Consider the following 27,724-nt stretch of genomic DNA (forward strand, 5'->3'; position numbering starts at 1 on the left):
TAGGCCAAATTAGGGTTTTATTGTTTTCATGTTTTACATCAGTTCTCTTATTTTTACACTTGTGTGATAGTTACATAAAAAACTGCCTGTTGGGATAAAATACATTTTATAAAACAGATTCTTTCCTTTTCAAGTTACCTTTGAAGTTTAGTGATAGTGGCCTTCTTGAGTTGTTTGTCATGTCTTATGTTTCTGTAGGATTCACTGAAGCTTGAAACACAACAAGCTTTCTGCTTCCCCTTTCACAAACATTTTGCTGGAATATTCATGATGCAGTATGTAGGTATGGAAAAAGTCCGCTTGGAGCGGAGCAATAACTGCACCCCATCACTGTGGATTATCCCCTGCACGACGGCTGACGGCAACTGTTGTAATGTAATATGCATTGTCATGAATTATGTAGTAGACTGTATTATCATCTGCTATATTTTGGTGATTTTTGCTCCAGTTCAACTTCATTGGAAATAATAAAAAACAGCCTTTTCTTATACGGTATCATTCCTTTTTTTTTCTCCGATTCAGTTGTTGTTGTTTCAGTCAAACTTTCATAAGAAGAGTGGAGACTTTAAATCATAATGCAGGACCCCAGAATACAAAATTTTCTTTGTGTAAATTAGGACGAAATGAAAAAAGAAAATGGGAAAACACAGTGCATTTTTAACACAATGACACAATTTAGTGTGAGTGTACCATCTACAAAGGAATATTTGGGCCACACTGAAAAGAAAAAAGATAATTATGAGAAGGATTTGTGGAAAAAATAGTTGGGGAACTTTGTGTATGTTTGTGAATTTTTATTTAATCTTTTATTTTGCTCATAATGATGGATCTGTCGTAGAATTTTATTCTGGTAGTAGAGTTTTTTTTCCCCTTTTCTTTACAGTAGGGCCCTAATGCGAGTCGGTGTAGCATTCAAGGCTGGGTGTGGCCAAAAATACACAAGCGTATGAATAATGCAGTTTGATATAATTTATTTTATAGGGTATCCCTGGATGTACACGCACGCACGCACGCACGCACGCACGCACGCACGCACGCACGCACGCACGCACGCACGCACGCACGCACGCACTCACTCACTCACTCACTCACTCACTCACTCACTCACTCACTCACTCACTCACTCACTCACTCACTCACTCACTCACTCACTCACTCACTCACTCACTCACTCACTCACGCACGCACGCACGCACGCACGCACGCACGCACGCACGCACGCACGCACGCACACACGCACACACACACACACACACACACACACTGAGCCATAAATGCTTCTGATGAAGTGAGCTTCATTGACAAAATACTCAACTACTATGTAAAAAATCACAGAAACAAAAAGCACATTGTATGATTAGTCATTAAAAATGGCCTCATGAGACCATGTAGTGACCTTTGTTGACTGGGTAGGTTAGGCATGAGTTCATCATTTTCACATGTGATGTGCCCACCTCAGTAATGCTCAAAATGTGTTTTTCCTTTCACACTGAGAGTCTGCTGGCTACATGCAGGTGAGTCTCGCAGACTCATCAGTGGCCCCGGCTGAAGTCAATAGTGAGTCAGTGTCGTAGGAACGTTTGGAAAATCACCTTGGATGGCCTCACAGTGGCAAAGAAAGATGATGAAGGGATTTTGTAAAGATCTTCTCATGAATTCTCGCTGACAGTGTCCTCATGGTCAATACTGAAGAATGAAGAATACGTCACCGCTCATACAAAGGAGTTGTCTCAATGTTTTGTCCATAAATGTAGTAGCTACTGTCAAGAGCCAAGGTTGATGCTCAAACAATCAGAAAAGAAAAAGACAAAAGGCGAGATGCTCAAGGCCTGGTGACGAGTTGTAATGTTCCGTAGTGATTGGCCACAGCAGCTCGTCTCACAGCATGGATCGGGGAACCTGGTGAAGAACAAAAGAAAAAAAAAAACGGAAACCACAAATGATGAGACACAAAAGCACTTCACAGACTCACAAAGCATATAATTGGTGTCTGATGACACTTTGTCCTCCCACTTCATGATAATTATAAGGGCGCATTTGCAAAACCACATAACCATGATAGGTAATAAGATTTTGCATTGTAATCATATTGTATAAACAAGAAATTGCTTTAGTTTAACAAAGCAAAAGCAAAATTGATTCACAGCATTTGAAAATGGGCAATGGGCGATGGGACCAAAGAACACAGTTCCCTAATTGGCTGTCAATACAGTCACACTGTCACCTTTATTTTGTTTTAAACCCAACTATGACAACTTTGGATATAATAGCTGAAGACTGACAGGAAAAATATATTTCTGCTGAACTTCACCCAAATTGCTTGGCTAAAACAGCAATTAAGCTTGGCATATACTACGAATAACGTTTGACACAGCTTACAAAATGATGGTGTAATGGCGTCGATAGTGGTATCCCCCCATATCCCATTTCCCCCCATGGGTGCATGTGACCTATAAGCTGAACAAGTGAACTGGAAACGCACACTTGTTTTTCTGTGAGTGGCACTTTAATCAGGAAAGTACCATTAAATTGTATATATACTTATGTAGAGCCAGGTATTCCATTCCTTTGAGTTGTATGCCATTTACTAAATTGCATAAATTTTTATAGATTGAGAAAAATGATCGATGAGAGCAAATACTGTAGAAAAGTTTTGCAGTGGAGATCCTCAGAGAAAACATCACATTCTTTATATTTGCGTGTTTTAAGTGTAAAAGCCAATCATCTGATCAAGAAACCATTTGAATGATTAATAGCCTAATATGGATAAAGATGTAAATGCTTATGTATACATGGATGAGACGAATTTGACACCCAGGATCGTATACATAAATCATTCAGACACCTAAATGTGATTTTGCAAATCCATATAGTATCACACAAATTCCCAGTGCTGGCAAATAAATATTTATGGTGCCCCCAATTCGCTTTCTCTCAGTGTCCTTGGTAATTGTGCATGATTCATTTTGTTTTCTCAGCGGAAGAGGGAAAATCAATCTTGGAGTAAAGCTTGCACATTCCAAAAGCCTCTGGCTTTGTCGAAAATAAAAACTTCACAGACACAGCTCTGGGAAAAGAACTAAGCTAAATGTCTGTTATGTTTTCTATTTTTTTTTGAAAAGGGGAAGGGATGTAAACCTCCCAGCAAAGTCAGACAGAGTAAAACTCGTTTAGATATGACTTTCAATTATGTGTTGTATTATATGGGTTGTGCCTTGGAGGATTGTGAGATGGACAATGCAACTGCACATGGGAAAAAAAAACATTTTGTATATTAGCATAAAGTGGCTCAATACAAAGAAAGTGTGAACAGTGGAGTACATTTTGTGTTTTATGATTTATTTTTTTGCAAACTTAATACAAGATCTGCAAATTAGTAGACAAATGCGATCAATTGCTTCTGAGTATGCTTGAGTTACTCGAAAACATGGTTCGACGATATATAGCAAAAAAGAACAAAAAAATCTAGAAATAATTGCCAGTTCCTCATCCCAGAAAATGTGTGCAATTCAAGAAAACTTTACCACTTATTTTCATCCAATAAGTAATTCTAACAGATTAAATCCATAATCATAATGGCATATATTACTTGTACAACAAAGTCAAAGGACAAGAATTCTTATACACTCCCATTTGTCTTCAATGAATAAATGTAATACTCACATAGCCCCAGGTTGTCTTTTTCCCAGCGCTGCATCCTATGATGGCTCTTTGGGCCAGGGCTGCAAAAGAAAGGCAATTGGCATTAAAGGAACATTTTATTGAACCTTCATTCAACATGCTGGCCTTTGGCGCACAACATATGTTCATTTAAAAGCACAGATGGTATGTCCTGCAATTATAGCCAAGGTGAAACAATGGAAGAAGAAGGTTACTAAGTACGCTTTTAATTTCGCTTGACTTTCACGAAGAGGTGCACCGTGAGCAATGGCTTAATTGTCGACAATGTCTTTCCCCTCAAGTGGTGGGGAAAAAAACAGGTTCCTTGTCATCTTAATATTGGTGAATGAGCCACTTTTGTGTAGATAATGACTCGGCTAATCATAATCACAAAGCTAATGATGTGTTTAGCCAATCAGAGGAGCCACGGCGAGGCCAGCATCGGAGAGCCCGCATTGGCATTCCGCTGCTTTCCTCTTGGCCGTGCCAGGCGTTCTGTTTCGCTCGCGCCCGCGGACTTGGTATTCCGCAGCCGACCCGGCTTGCCGTCCTGTGATCTGTCACTCGCTTCGTCCATCTGTAGGATCGACTCGCTGGGCCTGGCCCAGGCTGGTGACGGAATTCATCCCTCTGAAGAGCTGTTGATCCATCACACCTCTCTCCGGCATGTCATCTAAATGCTAAGTACTTCTACTGCATCTTTAAATCAAAACAAGGGAGAAAATGAGCACGCCCAAAGGGATAAAAGCCACGACAGCCGCAATGGAATCTGCAAAGCAAACCTCTGGCTTTCTATTTAATTCAAGGAGCAGCTCCGAAAGGGGTGGGTGGATAAAAGGAACAAACACGATGGATTGCTATATCTTGTTAACCCTTCAGATGGGCAAAGATGAGGACGGGGCACGGTTATAGAGAGGCCCCATGTCAAGATGACTTTGAGAGAAAGAGATTTTGTCAGAGCTTTTTCCAAAGAACCAATGTAGATTTACAGCTGAATCGGAATCTCAATATTCATGTCACAAAAGTCAGCTCAATCAGCATCCAATGGATGAACTCGACAACTGTATTTTATTTTTATTTTTTATCTTTGGCATTGTCTTGATCGGTTATGCCATAAAAAACTATGAGGAATCGAAACTTTTTGTACATACAGAAAATGGAAATATGGCTTTATTATTTAATTCTTTCAGCAGCATTATTTTTAAATCTGGGATTAATTTAGTTAATGATGATTTCAACACTTTAAATCCTAACTACCCTAAACCTATTTCCAGCCCTAGTTTGAAACCCTACTTTGAAAACCTACTACTAGTTTGAAACCCAAAGCGTGGTTTGAAAAGCTGACTTAAGTTTGAAACCGTACTATGACAGTTAACCAATAACCCTAACCCCAACCCTAACACAACTCAACCCTAATCCTACTTTGGAACCCTAATTTTAATTTGAAAACCCTCTTTGAAACCTTAACCCTAAATTGACACCTTAAGGCTAGTTTGGAATCCATCCATCCATCCATTGGAATCCTTTTACGAAACCCAAACCCTAGTTTAAAACCCTACTTTGAAACCCTAACCCTAGGTTGAAAAGGTGACTTTAGTTTGAAACCGTACTACGACACTTAACCAATAACCCTAACCCCAAACCTATTGATGAATATTGATTTATTTCATTTAGGTGGTTTTTACACATGATCACGAAGACTTTCAAGAATGTTACTTATTGTTGACAGTTTCACACTGGAAAAGATAACATTTTCCTGTAGCACAGCAGTAGGTTGAGCATCTTACGGAAGAGTTTGTGTACCTCATTTGAGGTTTCACACTATCTGGGCTCACAATGGAGCACCTTGTTTCTTTCCTCAGGTTTAAGTCATTGATCGGGGACCTTCTTGAAGTTGGAGTGCTGAGGCAGCAGATGAGGGCAGAACGATGAACTGCTACTGCTAATTGAAAGGCTAACAAGGTGAATGTGGTCCCACAGGACGAGAAGAACTGGGCCCATGAAACCAGAGCGCATCATCCATGGCTGCTAACAAGATCGCAACCTGAAAAAGACTGGACGTGGAAAACATAGATTTCCTTCCGGCGCACAAGATGAGGGAGCTTCTCTCACTAGTACTTTGCTGTGTAATGCAATCAACAATTTTGGACCTCCTCTCTGAGCCGGAGGTGCCCCTGTTTTAACATGATTTGTAAACATCCAGTGCTGTAAATAAATGATAAAGTCTCGCAATTCAAATGAGGCGGGCCGTCTGATTTTTTGAGAAGGCGCCAGTGAAGATCAGCGCTGAAATATGAAAAGGGAATGAATTACTTATTTCTTTCATCAACATGGCGTAATTCAAGATCAAAGTACTTTCTTAAAAACCTCATTGTGCTTCACAAACTTAAGCTCATCTGATAAGTAGCTATGCATTTTTAATCTGCGAAGAGAAACCACCAAAGCAGAGTGAAAAAAAATACCATCTCTGTTTCACGCTGCGATCTCAAGTAGTTCTCAACAAACAAAATTTGACAAACAAATATGTGAACAATGCTTTTCTCCTGAATGTGAGACTGTGAATCCAATGCGTCCAGGTGTGCTCATAAAACCAACTAATGCAAAAGAATCGATAATCCTGCTGTTTTTTTGTTTGCTACGTTAAATTATTTTAGCTTTTAGCAAACACTGTAATTTATTTCACAAGTCAATAAAAAAATGGTAACAAATTCCACTAGAGTTGCAGATGAGCTACTTGACTTTTGGGCACACCACCAGCCAGTCACATGACAGATAAAGACAAGCACTTACACTAACAAACAATATTAACTTCAGAAGGACTTTGGGCCAAAGCTGAGATTTAAGCCTCAAAACTCAAAAGTTTTATCAGGATAAAAATAAATAACAATAAAGTATACGGTGTCTCTGAGAGTTTTAGCAAATCTCACCCAGTGAAAGGCTTTTCTTTGCCCCAAGTGTTATAAAGAGCCAGTGTTGAAATGTAGCCTTTGGACATAACTAGACATTTTTGATAGCTCTTACAATTTCACACCAGATGAGGCTCTGGAGACGAGCTAAAACACAAATGGCAGTTCAAAGGCTGCCGATGACAGAACGTCAAAAAGAGCAGAAAAATAAAGTGTGCTTGATGTGACAACACGAGGGGACGCATAAAGCCTCTGACACACTAGAGAAAGAAAAGACCTCCAGACCAGAGCTGACAAAAAGAAACACCACTGCCAAAGAATGCAAACTGTACTTAAACAAACAAACAAACAAACAAACAAACAAACAAACAAACAAACAAACAAACAAACAAACATTAGCTACACTAGAGAAAAGCAAAAAAAAATGTTCGCCAGTCCATAAAATGAATCATGCAAAGATGGGCTTTTGTCACACAGGTTTTCTTCCATACAGCAGGTATCAATCGAGCTTATATGAACATATTTTCTACATCACTCCGCATGCTCTCTCCAAGACGGATGATCAGATCACCGCGTCCCACAGATGAATCTTAAGAAACTCAAGAGTGCATTTTTCCTCACTGCCTGATGTTAACATGAAGAAAAAAAAAAAAAAAAAAAGTTCAACTATCTTCTTGGTACATGCTTGACTTACTTGACTTGTTTGTTCTAAAGGAACATAAAAACATTTATCGCTCGGCATAAAACGATCATACTCGCCTTAAGGATGTGATCATACAGAATAGAGTCATGTTAACTCAAAGTGATGTTTATCTGCCAAACTTGGTTAGAGCTCAAACTTTGCCTCTTGGTGTATATATATTTTTTTCTAGATTTCTCCAATCTTTTGGGCGTTTGAATTTGCAGGTTTCGCTGTATTTTCCATTTTTCTCAGTGTAAAATCCACATAAATGAATGCTGTCACCAGACTACCGATAGCAGCAATCCATGGCCAGCGGCAATTAAGCATCGTTGCCAAGTTGGCTGGCAAAAATAATAGCCCGGTGTTGTCGTCTAGTGTATGACGAAGACTCAACAACAGAATGCGCATGAAAAGCCAAGCCAGCAAACCAAAGTTGAACACACGGTCATTTGGCTAATTTTAAAGTAGAATTACATGGATTCCAAAAAGGGTCGTTATAAAAAGTAAAAGCTTGTACGACCTCATCACATTTGATGTCTATTACGTTGTTTGGATGACTTGCTGTTACAAAAGATCAAATTCATCTACAAATGAGACTGAAAGAGTACAGGGACAGACTGTTGGAGAACACAGCATATGCTGCAAGCCATTCATATTTAATACCAGGAACCCACTAGTTTTTCATTGAATTTTAACGATGTAAATATTGCTCAAATGGCTTTTAGTACTGAAATTACTCAACAACACTTTCTGGCTGAAAGGAATTTAGACCAGTGGTTCCGATTGAACCCTAAGGGTTCGGTGAGTCGGCTTCAGGGGTTCGGCAGAGCTGGTATGTCATTTCCCCCCCCCCCCTGCGGATGGCCGAACACACCTGAATGTCGTGTAAATTCGCGATAACGCATATCTGAACTGGTCTTGCAAAGGCAACAGCAGAAGTCACACTGATTTGCTGGTATGTCATCCCCCCCTCAAATGTACATACCGTATTTGCCGGTGTACAGGTCGACTCGGTGTATAAGTCGACCCCCTAAAATTCGACGGAAATTTACGATTTTATGATATATCCTTTGTATAAGTCGAGCTCAATTGTTGCAAAATTCAATATGCGAAATTTATTGACGAAATGTGTTCAAATTCCGGGAGGCCGTGCGCATGCGGCTGTTTATAAGCACCGCGCAGGAGATCGCGGCCGGCGAGCTTGCGCACTCCGCCCGGCACCAACGGGAGGTCGGAAATAGCTCCAAGCCGAGCGGATCGGCACTTTATAAGCACCGCGCAGGAGATCGCGGCCGGCGGGCTCGCGCACGCCGCCCGGCACCAACGGGAGGTCGGAAATAGCTCCAAGCCGAGCAGATCGGCACTTTATAAGCACCGCGCAGGAGATCGCGGCCGGCGAGCTCGCGCACGCCGCCCGGCACCAACGGGAGGTCGGAAATAGCTCCAAGCCGAGCGGATCGGCACTTTATAAGCACCGCGCAGGAGATCGCGGCCGGCGAGCTCGCGCACGCCGCCCGGCACCAACGGGAGGTCGGAAATAGCTCCAAGCCGAGCGGATCGGCACTTTATAAGCACCGCGCAGGAGATCGCGGCCGGCGAGCTCGCGCACGCCGCCCGGCACCAACGGGAGGTCGGAAATAGCTCCAAGCCGAGCGGATCGGCACTTTATAAGCACCGCGCAGGAGATCGCGGCGCCTCATTGGACTTCCAGCGGGCCGCGCACTCGCGCACGCCGCACGGTTCAAATTTTCTAAGTGCAACGCACAATGAGATGCATGAGAAACGGCCTTGGTTACCATCACATTTGAAGCGATGAATACGAAGTTAAATTTTATGACTCGGTGTATAAGTCGAGGTCGATTTTTTTCGGTCGATTTTGTATCGAAAAAGGTTGACCAATACACCGGCAAATACGGTATATGTATTCCAAATATATACATATTACTTTAGGCATATTTTTAAAGCAAGTACCCATCAGTAAAAGCTGTGGTTCAAGAGACAACCGTTAGTCCTCTCACTGTCACATGTATTCTATTCAATGAACTGTGCTTGTAATGACCTAATCAGAGTATATTTTTTCTACAATGGTGCTCAATCATGTTGAGAGCTCTTTTTTACAAGAGGTGCTCTCTGCACATTGAAGTACAATAAATAATACAGCATCAAGAACTAAAATGCATCACAATAGTGTAGGTGCAAATATACTGAATGAAACCACTAAGATGCTTTGTGGGAGCTAAATTGGACAGTTCAGAAAGTTAATAGAAATTGGTTAAAACGACCCCTGCAATATTATTATCGTTAAATGAAAACTCACAGACTGGTCTCAACATAACACAACGATGACACATATAAATGGCTCACAAAACTTCCAAGGGACGATGTCAGCCTTTTAAAGGCTCGGTCCACGTAGCAGAGCCGCGCATGAATAAGATCGGAGTCATTAGGAGCCCTCACAAATCTACATTGTCCTCCCAAAGTTCATGCGGGGAGACATCTGACATCTATCTGAGGTTGAAGACTCTAGATTTGGTGACAGCACAGGTGCATTTGCACATGAAAACTGCCACATCTTGATTTCCGTGTCAAAACAAGCCTCATTTGGGGAAATTTGGCAATGCTATGCTGAGCCTTTACGCATAACGAGGATGTTTGCATTGACACACCCGCGGTGCACCTGACATTTTGCTGGACGAAAGCAGACGCCTGTTGGGAACTCTTAAACGTTTACGCGATTTTGTTGTAGTATAAAAATAGAAAAAAATAAATAGAAAAATCAAAATATGCAATATGATGTTTCACCTTCATGCGGCGCTGGACTTATAGTGCCCTCAAAGAACACCTATGTTTTGGGGAAAATGTGTGCTCCACCAGACATGACAGGACCTGACCTCATTTTAAGGGTCAAATGCTGTACCTGCGTTCCAATTATGAACTGGCACAGAATATTTGTTTTGGTGTGTGAGTGTTGGGGGGTGGATGAGTGTGTCACTGCTTAAATGAAAAAAAGACGAGACAGTGAAAGAGAGTCGTCTATAAAGTGCCTGGTTCAGTATTAATTAAGCTTCACTATGGATCTTATTTCATACTCAGCGACCAGCTACGTACATGCTTGCTTACATAACCCTACTTTCATGTCTTATAATTCACAACCTTGTAAACCATCACCAGCATCACAATTAACCAACCAAACCTGTCCCAAGCCATGCTAATTGAAAAGATGCAGGGCAGCATTTCATTTGTACTATATGTAGCACATACAGACACACACGTGCATACACATGCTCACACACAAACAGTACACGTACTACACAAACATGAACCTAAGTATGCTGTCAGAATAGATTAGGACACAAGTGCAAAGCATGCATGAAATTTGCCGCAGATGCCCGAGGGGGTCGGACAGAGGAGGCGGATGAGCGAGAGACAAGAAGGGATGGCAAGTGAGAAAGGAAGCGGCAACAAAGACCAACAAAAACCCAGCAGCTGCTTGACTTCCGACGTGTGTGTACCTGACCATAACGGCAGTTTCTATCATGTCAATTTCACGAGGACATGAAACACATTAATTTATCAAAAACTACATCTTTGGTCATAGTCTGTTATTTGTTGATTTGCACCATAAATAATAATCCTTTGTGATATTATGCTGCCCTAGCATTTCTATATTTACATTATAGAGAGAGAGAGAGAGAGACTCAACTTTCCTGAGACGATGACTCGGGAGTCTAGGTTCCTGCGTAATTTTGTGCCAAGTGAAATGTTTTTAAAACTGCTTTTGTTTGGTCGCCACCCAATATTAATCTGAATGCATGCAGATTTTTTTTATAGCAAGGAAAATAAAATTCAAATAAAATCTGTATGAATCAAAACACTAATAAGGTAAGTTACTAAACATTTGGTTCTCTTAAACAAAGCACAAGTGACCAGCTCTTGTCTTGGACGGGTTTGTTTCCCAATGTGTGACGTCACAATGAAATGTCATATGATGCCTTCTAAGTGAAAACAAAGCTTGTTTTGAGGGACTATCATTTTCAAAAGTTTATTGAAAAAAAAGTAAAATCACTCATGCATCAGTTGAACCATCCATTCCCTTGCATCAAAAATAAATACCGCCGTTTATCATGCAGTTTGAAATTACCGTGACGGTCTTGATGCGTCCGCTGCTTCTGGTGCAGGTCCATCCCGAGCGGTTGAAAAGGAGGCTGCAAACTTCGCCCTCTACACAGGGAATCATCTCACACCACTGACGACTCCGCACGATTTTCGCTGGAGAGGAGGGACATGGGTTAATCTGGCAGCATCTTTATGATTGTGCTAAAAAATTGTTGAGAATGGATGGATGGATGGATGGATGGATGGATGGATGGATGGATGGATGGATGGATGGATGGATGGATGGATGGATGGATGGATGGATGGATGGATGGATGGATGGATGGATGGATGGATGGATGGATGGATGGATGGATGGATGAATGGATGGATGGATGGATGGATGGATGGATGGATTTATTCATTCATGTAGTTGCCAGAAACACTGTAAATACAATGTGTTCAAGATAATTGAGGATTCGATTTTATTTTATATTTTCCCCATAGGAAATAATTCAATACAAATATTTTTAATATTCTTGAATTGGAAATTAGTGTAAACATGATTGAATCACACCCAAGTCTAGTATTTGACTTGGCTTTAAAGGTTCCACTCTGATTTACCACACTCAAACTGAACGAATAAATATGGGCTATCTCTTATCAAAATTAACATAAAATTTCTTATTAATATATTCGTCCACTACCTACTAATGACACACAAATTTTCTTCTCTTACATAATTGTCGTTTGCTGTGGGCATTTGTTTCGATTATTATTCTAATTGTTTTTACTTCAATATTTGTGTTAATGTGACAAGTGCTGACCCTGATATTAACTTTCCTAATCATTTCCAGAGCACATCATGGAAAGAGGAGCAGATTAAAAAAGGCAAATAGAAAACCGGCACATTCAAGCTATCAGTCTGCTGCAGACGACGAGGGCGTTGTCATCTTGCGAGCGATGCTCTCGTAGCCCCTCTGAGTTGTGTCTGCGTGACATTGAATTAGCATCCGCCTGTGGTGCACAACGATAAGCGCTGATTGTTCTTTACACAGTGTGCAAAAAAAACCAGGGAAAGGTTATCAGCTCTCAACGGACCTGGCCGGGTCCAACACTCCTACTTCCCTCTTCCCGCCCATGGGCAGCCTTTTGTGGAACAAGGTACCATAGTTGGCAAATTGAAAGAAAGGGATGATGATTGTCGAACGTCGAGAAGAGCGGGTGTTACCATAAGAGCATTTCAAGTTTGCTTCAATGAATATGGTTTATCTCATCAGCAGAGTAATAAAATCACCTGGTGATGGGTTATCTCAACAAGCCCAACAAGGAGTACTATTTACAAGGAGCCTATTTATAAGTCGTACCTGGAATTTCAGAGTTAAGCCCACAGAAATGCTCCAGTGGCCTTTCTCCAGAAAACCCTCTGTGAATTTTCATTCTAACATGCGTCAGTCAGAGTACAAATTTATCAGTCAGTTGCACATGTAGTTCAGAGTACATGACTGGGCCAGCAAAACTCAATTTCCAGAGCTGAGAGAATATAAAAGAGCTGAGTTGGCAAAGCGGCGGGAATGCTGACTAACCAGGGAGCGCGTCCGACTTCATCCCAGAATGGTGGAGGTCAGATTAAAATAAATGCGTCTTCAGGCTGCCGCACTGTGCGGTGACCTTGTTACTTCTTCAATGCGATGCCATGACTTGTTCCAGGCTGTGAAAAGCTGAAGCGCTCCAACTTGTCCAGTTTAGTTTTAGTTGGTAGTTATGTTTTGACATTGAAAATAAAATGTGGATTACCCTCATGTTCATTATTTTGTTCAGTGACAGTATTTTTCCCTTATTTCTTCAGTGTTTTTTAATTCTAGGAGAAAGGAAATACAACACCGATCGACTTGTAATAAGGAATAAAGCCAATGCCATCGCCAGGACTGATAGATAGTACTTCAAAGATCTACAGATATCAGATTTGTCCGCGATCCAGACACAGTCAGCGAAAGAGCCATATCTGGCTCGCGAGCCATAGGTTCCCAACCCCTGCCCTATACAGTCCTCAGGCTCCCCAACAAAAGCATTTAAGGATAAAAACTCAGTCATCTTTGAGTCTCTTTGTAGAATATTCTACGCACAAAGAGCTGTGTACGGGCAAAAACAACAGGAAGCAACATCTGATCATTGGATCTCAGGGCATAAGAGGCCATGTAATCCAGGGCCTTGTCAATAAAAGTATACCAATGACTGCCTCTTCAGTCACGGTGATGCATAATAATAATAACAATAATAATAATAACTTAGCTAAAAAAAATTGTCTTTGTCGAGGAGATGTTAACGTCTGGGAACAGCACAATAATTGAACTTCAAGCACTCATGGAATTAGTACAGTAGAAAACATCTATATATTTATTAAAACAATAGGGAAATGTTGAGGCTGCACTACCGGCAAAATAAAAATGAGTATCTGTAAAATGTCTGACGTCTTTGCAAAACGTACATAAAAGCTTGGAGCCAGAACACAAACAGCCTCACTGCCGACTCTTATCATGACGACTATCAAGCCACATGCGATAATAGTGTGGCAGTGTGGCAACCAGAGTGCCAGCAGAGAAAAGTAGACAGCTTGGGGGAAAGATTAGCGTTAGAGCTTGGAGATGTAGTGTTCAGACATTGTCAGGAAAAGGTCAAAACAGAGGAAAAGAAAGTTGAATGTGCCCCAAGCATGAGATAAAAGACATGGAAATGAGCATGAAATTGTGAAAATGCACAATCAATTAAAAATTTCAAAATTCTACTTGCAAAAGTGTTTTCTATCTATGCAGAAGAACATATGCAATATTTTTTTCTGACAAATTAGCATTAAAATGCCTTGAGAAGACTAAATAGAATAGCAACTACACCTCCAAGCCAGCCTAGCTTGTTAAGTTATTACGAAAGTTTGAGCATGTCAAGTCAAATTTATTTATATAGCCCTAATCACCGAATCGTCTCAAAGGACTTCACATGCCCACGACAATTTAATTATTAAGTAGTCTGCAGCAGTTTGTGGTACAAAACTTGGGGCAGAGTACACGCAACTTATACTAGCCCATGGAACTTCACTCCATTCTTTTCTAAGAGTTGTGCTATACTTATTGCAATGGTCATCACAAACAAAAAATAGCTGTATCTCTCATCAAACAAATCTACCCCTTATTGGACTTGTGCATGAGACAGTAAGTGTGAATTCAAACAGGATGGGGGAGATTCAAAATATTAGCCCAGTTCTCTTTCATTAAGCCACCAGCTGCACGCTGTTGTAAATGTGAAAATGTGCCAAAGGCTACACTTGAGAAAGTAAGCCATGGATTTTACTTTCAGGTCATTACAGCAAAGTTAGAGTTTCAAATCCACGAGGTTTAGCTGCAAAAGAAAGCCTTACTTCTCTCTTGGAAGCAGAGTAATGCTAAAAGTCACCAACAAGCTGTGAGAAAGCATGTAGAGACTTTGATCAGAATTAAAGGAGGCCCAAGCACCAATCTCTTCCAAGACAACGCACAAGAAGACACAAACTCATTCATTACTCATCAAGAGTTGTGAGGATTTCCAGGTGGAATGTCTTAAATGACTTAAAACGGATGTTTGGAACAGGAGCTTAGCAGCGTAAAACCTTCAGGATGGGAGAGAACACTTGCTGAAGTTTAAACTCCATCTTGTAATCCCTAACTTCCTTCAGTCATGAGCAAGCACTAGAAATGCTGGATGACAAAAACCTAATCTGGTCCAATTTGTAATGATTCAAATCACCAACAGTGGAAGATCGAAACGCTTAGTACCCGCTGCTGCCTACAACCAGCGATCAAGCAAAGCATTTTAGACAGTTTTGTGGGACGGTGAGCAGAGGCGGCTGCATGTTTTAATTACGGCCGAACAATTAAAAGAAAATGAATAGAAAGCCTCAATAAAATATTAAATTGACTCGCAAGACAGTAAGACCTTGTTTGTCAACAAAGGTTTCAAAGAATACAAATTCCAAAATACATACTCTGAAGAGTCAGTGAGGGGTATCGATGAATAAACATGATTCAGAAAAGTGGTATGCTTAGAAGGGCAAAAGCCCATCTATGGTAATCCATATTGGAATGCTATACTTGGGGCAAAAAGGTCAGAGAGAATATTGGAAGGAATTCGCCTCATTGCCTTCTCTCGCAACATGAAGAATTCTACTTAAAAGCTTTGCTACGTTGGAGCCCATCAGCTGTCTGCGGGAAGCATTTCAATGAGGCTGTGAGCAACAGATTCAGTCTTTAATGCACTGGCCACTAATGGAGTACAGGGTGCAGTGCAGCGGGAAACCAGTGAAAATCAATTTCCGCCTGCTTTAATCATAGTTCTGTTGAGTGTTTAGAGGGAGGCAAGGAGGGTGCGTCTGTTGAGCGTCGGAGGCAGTTAAAAACCACGAAGGTGACGCCAGGCATGCGGTGTGGAGGCTATTAGATGCTATGAGTCATTGGAACTAATGGGGCTCGTGGTGCATGTCATTGTGATATTGGGAGATCCAATCAGCTCGACTGTGTCAACCTCCGTTAAAGCCCGTCTGTCACGTTCCACCAGATATGGTCTGATAACCCAGACAGGCCATCGTGCATTAAAGCTTATCTAACTCACCCTCGGCGCCGTGAGTGATCCTTATTTAGCTGGCGTTAATAAACAGCTGAGGAGAAGGCTGATTTAACAGCGCATTTGAAACAACTAAAGTGAATGAATAGGATGGTGAACGCGTTGCTCAGAGAGCAACTGTTGAGCTGAGCTCCAGACTGTCATAATCCAATTAAAAGTTGAATGAAAAGTACATTTTTAGTCAAATTAAAAGCAAAGTGAAATTTGCCTTTATTCAATACAATAGAATTGAGATCAAATAATGCACATTTGATTGAAATGGAGAAGTTCAGTTTTAATTTAAGAGGTCTTATATAAATATCATGATAAAAATAGATGGCTGCTAATTCAACTGTCGCACAATGATGTAATGTTGTACAGAACTAACAAAAAAAAAGTTTGATGACTGATAGGAGAATTGGATTAGGACCGTAAACAAATTCCAAAAACAAAAGACTTAAGGCTTTATAATACTATTATATAATATCTTCAACGGCCTTGAAAACAAAAGAAGACATTCTCAAGGCGTTTTAATACTATTATATACTATTTTCAACGGCTTTGAAAGCAATGAAAAAAAAAAAACAGAGCTCACTAAACGTTTTTGAGCACATACCATCGACACATGCCGGCCTGGCCCGTGTAGTGCCGGCAATCTGACCTCTCCGGCAGGCACAGCGGGCTGTCTGCCTGGCGATGGTCCGTCTGGGAACGCTGCTGTCCCTGTTGAGCATGACTATCTCGCAGGTTCCCACCGCCAACTGGCCTGCGAAGCACAGCGGTGAGCAGCAAAGTGCATTAGTATAATGAGCCTCTAATGGACACATTGCAGAACAAGTGCTGTTGGAAGGCAACAAAAGCTTCAAATAGGAAAAAGTGATTTCATTGCTCCCAGACTGCCAAAAATGGCTTGAATGCCTTTTTGTTTCAAGTACAGTTTTTGTTCTAAACGTCACCCAAAACTGTCTGAAATTGAAGTCAATTAAAGATTTGTCATGAAAATCATCTAATATTGCAGAAGGCATTGTGGGTTGATTTAATTTCAAGTTTCATTGCTAAATTAGTTGTATAAAAATACATCAAAATTGCCTGGAAGAGAAGAACAAAAAAAAACTGTCAGATTTTAGCTCAAACAGGTAGAAGACAAGCTAGACATGGTAGTCAAAATATTATTTTGTCGTTTTTGACATAGTTTCATGTGAAACAACACTATTTCAACAGATTTTTATTGCTTCGCTAAAACGAAAATACGCAAGCAAGTGTGGGTTGTTGATTACAAATCACACCCAAAAATAATACACAACAGTGGAAGTCAAAATGCATGTCAATAATGAACTTTTCTCCCCCGTGTGGCATTTCAAAGCTCCCATCTCCACTAAGCATTAAACATAAAGACAGTTGTTCTGTCAATGAAATGACTTGAAAACCAGAGGGAAGCTATTTAATTGTCTTTTATGTTGCCTTGCCGGTGCTTTTAACAGAACGATTAGTCGCTAATGGTTGTTGTGTTCTATGAATAACCACCATGTAATCACAACGCATCAGCGCTCAGCTGAAAGACGACAGACAGCAGATTTTGTCATGTGAAAGCAATTCCTTGCTTTAGAGAAGCTAACCTTAAATATTGTTGAGTATAATACTGTAAATAAAACAAATTCAACGTACAAAGTGTCTTCACAGTCAAACCTTTTTCCTTCAGTGGCAAACTGATAGCAATATAAAAGTAGCTCGGAGAAGCAATACTGCACTTTCCATGAGAAAAACTCTTTAAAACTGTTGCAACTCAACTCGCAAAGCTACAACTGGAAATAATCAAGTTGCCCCCCAAAAGACAAAAAACAGGTTTTTGATCACTACAAATAGTTTATGAGGTGCCGTGACCAGTTGCTGAGACATTCAAGAGGTTTAATTGCAAGTCATGGTGAGAACAGAGTAGAATCTCAACATTTTCACCAACCAAACAATGAAAACAAATAAATGAGATAGAGGTCGACCAACATTTGCAAAATGGATTGTTTTCAACCATACTATATATATTTTGCCTGATTTCAGTGAGCCACTTATTTTCCCTCACCAGCCAAGCATGATAAAATCTTGGATTATGAAGTCGTTACCACCTTCAGGGTTAATCTTAACTGCCATTGGTGTGAACTGTGTTGGCTCTGAAAAATCACCGTGATACATTTCAGCAATTTAGAAAAACAAATACAATCCGTGGGAGCCTCTCTCTATGGAAATGTGGCGTATTTATTATTCCGCTCACTCACTTTACACCATCATCAACACCACCGCCGCCACCGCCTCTCAGCCCAGCCGATGTTGCTTTTGCTGAGGCGAGCCCTTTTATGCTTACGGCTGCTGGGAGGGCGGAGGTGATGTGAGATATCAGTGCTGTCTGCTGCGTTTCTCTATTGAACAGATGAATGGGCTTCATGCAATAAACCTGAAGGCAGAGACGGGTAGCGCAAGGGCTTGTGGCAGTGAGTGGGCCGTGGGAACGGGGGAGGTTGGAAGGCGCTTTGTATTGCTGCCGCCTTGTACTCTATCATTCCGACAACATATAATTCATGTGACGGGGGCTTCATGTCATTCAATAGCGAGAATGCACCTTACCCACTCATCAGAACAGTGCAGCACAAGTATCTTAACATTTGGTCCTCAAAGAGGATGCAAGAGTTGAAGGATCCCACTGAAGCATGTAGACGTTAGAATGAGTGGCCATAATGAGGTAATTAAAGGAACAGTATGCAGTCATGTTATCTTAAAGGAGCATCTGGGTGCAACCTGGGCCCATATTCTTCTGTGTGCTTACGTCAGAAACGGTGTGCTGCCACCTGGCCTTGATACACTCAGCGTCTGCCCAACGACTGGAAATGTGCCTCTACTACATTACAATGATGGGCGAATGTTGACATTCTATCGTCTTAATTGATGGAAAGAAAGATCAGCGCCAGTGGACTTTTTTCCGCCACATCCTGATGGAGCTTGGAGTTGAAGCGCCAATTAAACAACACAGTCCTGAAAATGGGCTATCAGGTTCTGGGATTCGGTTGAGTGTGCGCCATGCTTATTGCGTTGCTTGGCAACCAGGTCAGCTTTGCACAGTCTCTGACGCATTCAGTCATTCAGTCACAGTACCCTGACTAATTAATTTCACATTTAAGTGGAGCTCTATGAAAAATAATATATAGATCATTCACATATGGTCATGCCGTACCCTGTCAAATTATTGACCCACATGCATCTGCCAAGTAATGTGACTTTCAAAGTTTGCCTAAAATTTGTCGCTTTCACGGCAATGTGCGAAAATTCATTCTCCACACTGACAAACATGTTTTCAGACGGCAGCACAATGCTTCATTAAAAAAAAGCCATTTCAACGCAGCTGCAGCTGTGAGAAAGAGAACGAGAGTGCATGTTTTGCTAATCCAACAGATGGATGAGTGGATTGTTGTTGACAGAAAACTAATGCAATCAAATATTTATTGAACAGCAGAATACTCCCGCTGTGCGCGATGAACCAAACAAAAATGTCACAAAATGTACGACTACTATTATGATCATTTTGTCTCAATTTACTCACAAATTGACTTACTCGGTATGAAATCTAGGCCCGTTAAATCGAACACAAAGATGTTATTCTCGACTTTTTCTGCTGTAAGAATAGCAATGAGTGGGTACACAACTTTACTATTGTCTATTATCTTTTCAGGAAGGCTAATTATGATTCCAGCCACTGTAAATTCCTGACATTTTTATTGTGTTTGGTTTAATTCTCTAAAAAGAGCTGTGACCAACTTTGAGATGCTCTACTTGTCTTCCATTGTGGCGTAGAAACCAGTCCACGGGTCGAAAACAATTGTGAAGCTGAAAAAAGATTTGGCACGTCATGAAGAAGAAGGAAATTATCTGGATATGTACTAAATAACAAACATGAAATTGGTCAACCGATGGAAACAACAGCCATTTAATCACAAAAATATTTTGACACCTCCTCAACAATCTACATAAGGCTTGAGCAACAACCTCCAGAGGGCACAAGTGATGATCATGAACACGAAATAAAAAGAATTGCAACACTAGCGAACACAAACTACTCATTAGCAAAAATAGGACAGAAATAAACCCAACAAACAACTGAAGGAGGCTGCAGCGAAGTCTTGAAACGTTTTATAATGTCATTGAGTAAAAAACTTAAAGCAGTTTTTTTCAAACAATTTATATTTGTTCCAATATTCAAATATGTATATTCCAATACTTTTGTATACTATTTTTAATACTGGATTAAAAACAACCCAATTTGGGTTAAACATTGGACTGACCCAATTGAACCAACTCAAAGAAGGAGAAAATGCATGCTCCCAGTAGCCCAAGTACTCAAAGCAAGGTCTGTAAAAGAAAAGGATGCAATGTCTGGTGTGTGAGAACAAGCCCACGAACACCTTTGAGATGAACTGGAAGCAGAGCCAACAAGTTGTTGTCTCTCAGCTCCAAAATCACTGGCTTTTAACTCAATGTTCTTCTGGATGAATGGACAAAACAATTCCCTTAGACACGCTCCAAATTCTTGTTCACAGAAATGTGAAGAGATGCAAAGAAGGAACAGCTTCCTTTTGTTAAGGTGGACTAGCCAGCTATATTTTCAAGCCTGAATTCAGCAGCCTTGCATTGACATCTACATTAACAGCCTCCCCATCGACGACTCTGTATGACATCAGACTGCTGTCTGGTTCCTCTGAGAATATGTTCGTCAAGACGACCGAGTGCTTCTCATTACCTAGATGCCGTTTGCAACGTGCCAAACGAGTAGCGGGGCTAAGGACACCAAGTACATGAGGCAGATGTTGCCGTGGCCTCCTTGACTGATTCTCACTTGCTGAACATGTCAGACAGCAGACAACTGGCACAAAAACAAGATTTGGGGTCGCTGCTTAAAATGGCCTAAGTCATATTTTGACAAAAAATATTGTTTTGCCTTAAACATCACCTCTGGATGCTGGCCACCTGAATTCTTAATAAACATAATATGATCAGTATTTGGTTCAGTTGATCATGTTTTCAAGGGGAAAAAAAGAAAGATGGATACCTACCCTAATGAGGATAAGCAGTGAAGAAAATATTGCAACTTTTGTAGAGATAACTCACTTTTGTATTCTGTGAATTATCCCACTGACTGATTTCATCTTCTCTGCAATAAGTTTATCTTATAATATTCTGTTCGTAATGTTGCAGCACAATGCAAGTTGCAGTGCTACTATCAACGCAAGTCGGACAACTCGAGCGCACAGCCCAAATTTCAGAGCCACCGAGGATTTCCTCATCTTCATTTAACGCAAAGATGCAGAGAGACTATTAAATTCCCTAAGTACAGTACAACAAGGCAAGATTGTGTGTGTGTGTGTGTGTGTGTGTGTGTGTGTGTGTGCGTGCGTGTAGGTGTAGATGTGTGTGTGTGTGTGTGTGTGTGTGTGTGTGTGTGTGTGTGTGTGTGTGTGTGGCTTTAATATCAAATCACAGCTCTCTCAGACAATATAATCAGCACATCAAGCGGAAAATGGAGTAGAGCACGAAACAGAATGAACATGACTAATCATGCGCACCACCCAGCCTGGGCTGGACCCGTTTCAGGGCCCAGCACTGTCTGCCTGGGGTATTACGATGCAGAAATACACTGAGCACTGAACTACACTCATCCACTGGGGAGGTTGACGCTGACAGCCAGACAGAATTCGTATTCGAGGGGCTGTGAATTATGAGCTTTGTGTGCTGCCAAATGGATTGAGCTGTAAAAATTCTTTTCATTTTGTTTCATAAGGATGCTCATACTTTTATAGCTCCCTCCGCCTTACAGCCCAGGCAAGCAGCACTCACGCTGCATATGGAATACCACCTTTAACGTTGCTGCGAGAGAAATGAGCTACTTTCTTGGAAAAGTTTGTGATTCCTCGCTAGCATGCCTACTTTAATGCTCGGGGTGTGGCAATTTTCATGGTCCCCTGAGTTAAAAGTCATTCAATTTGCTCAAATGAAATTGTCCTCTGAATTAGGAATGGACTAACATTTTCTGATCAACAATCAACTGGATTAATCAGTTGGTAGAACAGCTTTGTGTGAATACGTCTTTATGTGGCAAACAAACAGAAATAATTTGGACATATTTTACATTCCTCATTGCAAACTGGGCAAAGGCCTGATGATCAGATGATTCTAAAAGATTATCCTTAGCGATTATTCGGTGGTAAATTAATCTTTTGAGTCAATGGATAGTCATCCAACCACCAGGGGGCAACCAACCGAACTGTGTTTGTGCAGTAAACATACAGACAGTGATGCTTCATGAAGACTTTCCACCCTACAACGCACAACTAACCTTGAGAGCACAGAGGTTAATTCCCCGATAAAATCGACCTAGAAATTTTGATGACATTTGGTCAGCAGAAGAGAGAAACACAATGGCGTCCATAAAGTACAGTGGAGCATATTCGCCATTCATCAATAGAGCGGCTCACTACTGAGTGTTGAAGGCTGAATGAGTCACTTCAGAATTTAGTGAGACAGCCGGCAGTCGTATTTCATGAGATGTGTTCTGTCAGTTCCGTCGACGGGCCTGTACGCCACAGCAAGATAACACCATAGATTTTTTTTTTTTTTCCCCAGCAACATAGTGTTGTTCGCTTCAGAAATTTCAAAGTGGAGAGTACAAATCATTCAATGTGTTTTGTTGTGTTATGACACATGTGATGGAAGGAGGAAAATTCCACCACTGGTCTGTCACAATTCACTACAAGTGGTGCTACTATACTGTTTACTATTGTGTGTATGGATGTGTGTGTGTGTGCGTGTGTGTGCATGTGCGTCCATGCGAGTGTGTGTGTGTAAATGCAATCAATGCTTTTACTGTCTGCAATCTGTCTGTCTCTGTTTCTATCTATGTCTTTATCCAATGCATCTGTCGCTATTATATTAAAAGAAAAGGGTTTCACTGGCCAACCGCAGCAGAGGCCAACTGTTTGTCCACCTCCCAATTAATGTGGTTAAAAATGTCAAAAGCTCACAACAAATCACCTGTCCAACCTGAAAGCTCCGAGACGTCGCCACAGCTCTGAGCGTGCCCCTCGCATTGAGAGTGTGGTCTGGTGAGGGAATCCAGACATTTCCTAATTTATTGTTGAATAAATTGGCAGCGTAGAGAGCAGCTGACAGGCCATTCATCGTGGTGGGCGCTGGCTCAATGCCGTGCGTAGACAGGGCTGCTGCGCTTTGATTTCCTGTCCTGGCTGGCCTGACAGATGAACTACAGAGTGGATGGAGGCAAAACAGGCTCTGGCTGCCACACGGCCTCAACTCTGCCTAAAGCCGGCCTCCCGAAACGTCGGTCACCAACGATTACGTTCTGGCAGTCAAACGCAAGCAACAAACTATCTAGCATGGAGCAGGATTTGAAAATTAAAATGGTTTTTCAATAGACCCTCACCAGATAGCGTACTTAGATAATTTATGTGGGGACACAGTGCAGACTTGTTCCAAGGTGGAAATTTTCCAATTTACATTTGTTTTAATGGCAAATCATGACAGCCGTTAAGTTTCACTCCAGTCCTGTAGGGGGTGGTAATATATCACGCAAACATGTTGAATAGGAATTGCTTATCAGTGAAACCAAGACAAATCCACCCATGTCCAAATTCGGCCAATTTCACAATTTTTTTCACAAATCGATACTTGTGGTCAGTATCGATACGCCAATTATTGACATACATAAAGTGTTAAAAGCGGCTTGCTTTTTCTTCCTCTGCACATTTGTCTTCATCTTGTTATCGTGTTATTCTGTTTCATTGTGCAAATAATATTTAGTATTTATTTATTTACGTTTCTTTGTTGGTTTTTGTTTGCCATTGTTTTGTTCATGCTGTGTTTTGTTTTTATTTTGTTTATTTTTATATTTCAGGTATCTTTGTGTTGTATTTGAGGTATGTATGTATGTCAAATGTTTGTGTGTGAGATATATGTATGTATTAATATTGTAGGTACATGTCTAGTGTCTAGCGATCAGCAGGTGGAAGATAATTTAGTATTTTGTTGGGATAAGTGAGGCAAAATGATTTATGGCTGGGTATTTAGGGATTATTAAAAGGGGGTGGGATTAAATAAATGATACTTCTTCCCACTCCTTTTCAGGCATGTGAATATGATTTGTGGTTTCTTTGTGGTTATATTTTGATTGCTACTCTTTTAGTTTATATGTACATATATATATATGTATGTGTATATGTATGTATATATGTGTATGTATGTCTGTATGTGTATATATGTACTATATGCATGTATTTTGTCTTGTCTTTTCATTTGTGAACAGTAATCTTATTTTTATCCACATTTGAAATAAACAAAACGAAACAAAACAAAAATAATGAAATGTTGAGGGATTAAGAAACATGCTGTATTTTGGTTTTCTGAAATGTAATGGGTTTTCGAGATGAGCGGTGTATGCCTGACGCCACTGTACTTATCATGAAGTGTAAATTTTAAATTATGCATAAAATAATTAACTATAACTCATTTAGAGCCCTGGAAGGAAACTAAGTATTTGGGGTGGGAGGGGGGTAAATTGTCTGTGGCTCGATAAAAGTTTGGAAACACGCAAACCTCCATAGCGCGTAAAAGGAGTTATATACTGGATGCCATAATGCATCTGATTGTCCTAGCAGTCAATAGAATAAAAAAAGATTCAACAAATAAAATGATTTTTCATATTTGAAGACATGGCGTACTGGTTTAGGATTCAGTTGTGAAGAGGAGTGGATAACATACAAGAGGTAGTCAAGGATAAAATCATGTTCTATTTACTCAAGAATATCAAAGTACAGTTAGTTCACAGAGATTTATTTCACAATTTTGCAACACAAGGCACTAATGAGACGATTGTGCAATGAGAAGTAGTGCAGTATAAATAGCTTAGGGGAACACAAGCTCTTCACTGAAGGAATTTGGGAGGCCGGTGACGGAAGCACATTAGTGCAAACGTGTAAATTAGAGGCAAAGGGAGCACATTTCAAAGCTCATCCGGTTCATTTTTCACATCACCGTCTTCTTGGGCTGTCAGCACGCCGCCAGACGCGTCGGTGTAGGCGCTCTTCTTCCTCCCAGGCAGTAATTACGCTGTCGGCTAAAGCTTGATTAAAAGATCTAATCTCCAAATTTAGTGTTCTACATCTCCCAACAGGGGTCCACTTTTTGTTTTTACCCAAGCCTATGACAGTGAAATGTGAGTGGTTTTGTCATCAACAGTATCCAATAAAGTGCAGAGAAAACATCATTTGGCTTTCTGCTCTGTGTCAGGGTGATAGTGTAATTGCACCAGAGGATGTTTTATTCAAGAAGGAAAGCACTATGGGATTACAGATTTATACAGTCGGAAATTATAACACTCCGGAGGCACCGACCAGGCTCTTCCTGCGCCCGGAATTGAAATAAGACGTGTCGCTCCCTTTTACCTAAAGCCTCGTCAAGACATTACTCCAGACAATAAGAACGAACAAGAATGCATTGCGTGTCAACACAAAAGTGGGGTTAGGGTAAAACTGTCAAGTCTTGCTAGTGTTACGCCAATAATGAAAAACTTTTAGCCCGTCACCACAGGGCCAGTCGACATCTCAAACACCAGTTTGCAAATATTTGTGTTGGAAAAAGAACCAAAGAGAAGAAATGGCCTTTCTTGTTGAAAGTGGCTAAGAAGGATTGTCTGTGAGGCCATTTGAAGAAAATTCATTTCTAGAATGTTTTTCTTGGCTCCTTGCTCTTTTATGTTTGTTTACATTAATCTTTTAAACATTTTGTGTGTTTAATCCACGACTTGAAATAAGTTACCATGGAGTTCTGCTCTGTGCTTACAGTGGTGGTGTAAATCGTACAATTGTACTTCGGTTATAAAGCGCAGTAGTCTATTAGTCATCTATGCTAATGCATTGGAAAAGTAACAGTGAATATTTTATGAGAAAAAAAATCCAGGTCATAAACCAAACAAACTAAAACCAGTACAGAAGGTACTGGAAGTGTGCCTCAGTCGATGCCACCCAGCAAGCTAGAGTGCTATTTTGTACAATAGTAGTTTGTATGTCCCTGTAATGGGACACTTTGTGGTTGTCTCTGATTATGCACTTATAGAAACTGAAATTTGATGTATTTCTTTTTTACCTTACGGACTGTATCGTCACCGTCCAATGAAAAACGTATGTGTCTGTTATTTTTTTTCCCCGACTATTAAAAAATCCACTTTTATTATAATTGTTTACAGCTAGAATTCATAAAATTGTGACATGATTTTCAATGGACACCAATGACCATAAAATGTTTGTTGGTGGACATGTGGCAATCATCGAACTTGGTCCAAATGTAGTTTTGGCCAAGGTTAGCAACTTTCACACTAGGTAGAGCCACAATACTCAATTGGGATTTCTTCCACTTCGAGCATCCAGAATGTGTGGCTTGGAAGCACAGGCCTGGGGTCAAAAGTTTCCAACATGTCAATTACTAACTGCTTTTGCAACATATAAACAGGCACCATAACGTTGGCAATGTTCAGCGCAATTGATGGCCTTCCATCGGGCACCGTTCTTATCCTACACAAACAAATGTCAGAATGAGTTCGCTCATGCTGCCTGCAGTTTATTAGAGGGAATTAACATCATGACTCGCTTTTAGGAGAACGAGGGGTGGCTGGAGGTGAGAGGGGCAGAAAAGTCACTAAATTGGCACTGACTGAGTTCACAGCCATATTGTGCCTGAATTTCTGTGTTGAGGTTCAACTGAAGCTGTAAAAACAATCATTTTTCAAAATGTCTACAAAAAACTTTCAATAATTCACAAAATCTGTTAAGTGCCAGGATACGTAGTTGATGCCCTTGACTGTACTATATCGAAAAGTACACTAGTCTAGGTGGATTCAAACCAGATTTTTTTATTTTAATTTTCATCGACAGGTGTTTTGTGAAAAACCCAAAGTCAACAGGATGGGTCACTTGATTTAAAAATGAATGTTTAGCACCATCCTTTTTTTGTATCTGCACTCAGAAAAAAACATACATGCATGCATGGCAACCATCTATCTGCCTCAACAAGGTGACATTCTATTCAGAATGCAGGCTACTTTTAAAAGAAAGCTATGGCTCTGGAGTCAGGACAGAATGGGCAGATGCATGCCAATCAAATCAATAAACAAAGCCATTTGTTTGAAAAGCTCCCAGGAGGTAAAGTAAGACTGCAGACTTACCCTCTCGGAGCAGATGGGAGTAGATGAGCCAGAGGAGCAGCAGGCAACAGAGAGACGCACCTCCACCTGCGGAGAGCGTCTTCACTCCGGACTGCATCCTGCACCCTTTTCTGCCCGCCTGAATTACCAAAACTTTGTGGCGCCCTCAATTGTCAATCACATCAGCGGCTAATCCAGGGGTGCCGCCACATCCAGTCGACGGCATCCATTTTGGGCTAATAAAGGGAGGGTGGGGGTGGTGAGGTGAAAATAAACATACAAAATAAAATTCCCTTTAGTGCCCCTGCCACACAAATAATAATCATAAAAAAAATAATTCCCTCAGTGAGGCACAAATCCAGTTCACACACCCACAAATTCAGTTCACACAGCGGTGGGTCCAATTTGGTGGAATCGAGCGGTTCCGATGAAAGCTGAGCTCTGTATCTGAGGACGGCGAATGTGCACTTCTCATCCAAGCGCGGGGATGATGATGATGAAGAGTTG

The 27,724-nt window shown here is 40.8% G+C and overlaps 1 protein-coding gene and 1 long non-coding RNA gene across 3 annotated transcripts; one reads left to right on the forward strand and one right to left on the reverse strand.

The window, feature by feature from the left end:
- On the reverse strand, positions 1 to 27,724 carry tafa5l (TAFA chemokine like family member 5, like). Of its 2 annotated transcripts, XM_049754071.2 has the most exons (6): positions 27,589 to 27,723; positions 27,239 to 27,453; positions 16,589 to 16,738; positions 11,390 to 11,517; positions 3,664 to 3,722; positions 1 to 1,899 (listed from the first exon to the last, which is right to left on the reverse strand). In XM_049754071.2, exons 2-5 carry the CDS (start codon positions 27,333 to 27,335, stop codon positions 3,699 to 3,701), a joined length of 399 nt encoding a protein of 132 aa, XP_049610028.1. In that variant the 5' UTR covers positions 27,336 to 27,453; positions 27,589 to 27,723; the 3' UTR covers positions 1 to 1,899; positions 3,664 to 3,698. The 2 variants fall into 2 exon arrangements, with proteins under 2 accessions (XP_049610028.1, XP_049610027.1); XM_049754070.2 differs by having other exon boundaries at positions 27,239 to 27,724.
- Positions 3,990 to 5,898, forward strand: LOC125988637 (uncharacterized). The gene is made up of 2 exons (XR_007488422.1): positions 3,990 to 4,483; positions 5,523 to 5,898. It is a non-coding gene; the product is annotated as an uncharacterized lncRNA (long non-coding RNA).

The sequence above is a fragment of the Syngnathus scovelli genome, chromosome 2, assembly GCF_024217435.2.
Source record: "Syngnathus scovelli strain Florida chromosome 2, RoL_Ssco_1.2, whole genome shotgun sequence".
In the NCBI taxonomy this organism is placed as follows: domain Eukaryota; kingdom Metazoa; phylum Chordata; class Actinopteri; order Syngnathiformes; family Syngnathidae; genus Syngnathus; species Syngnathus scovelli.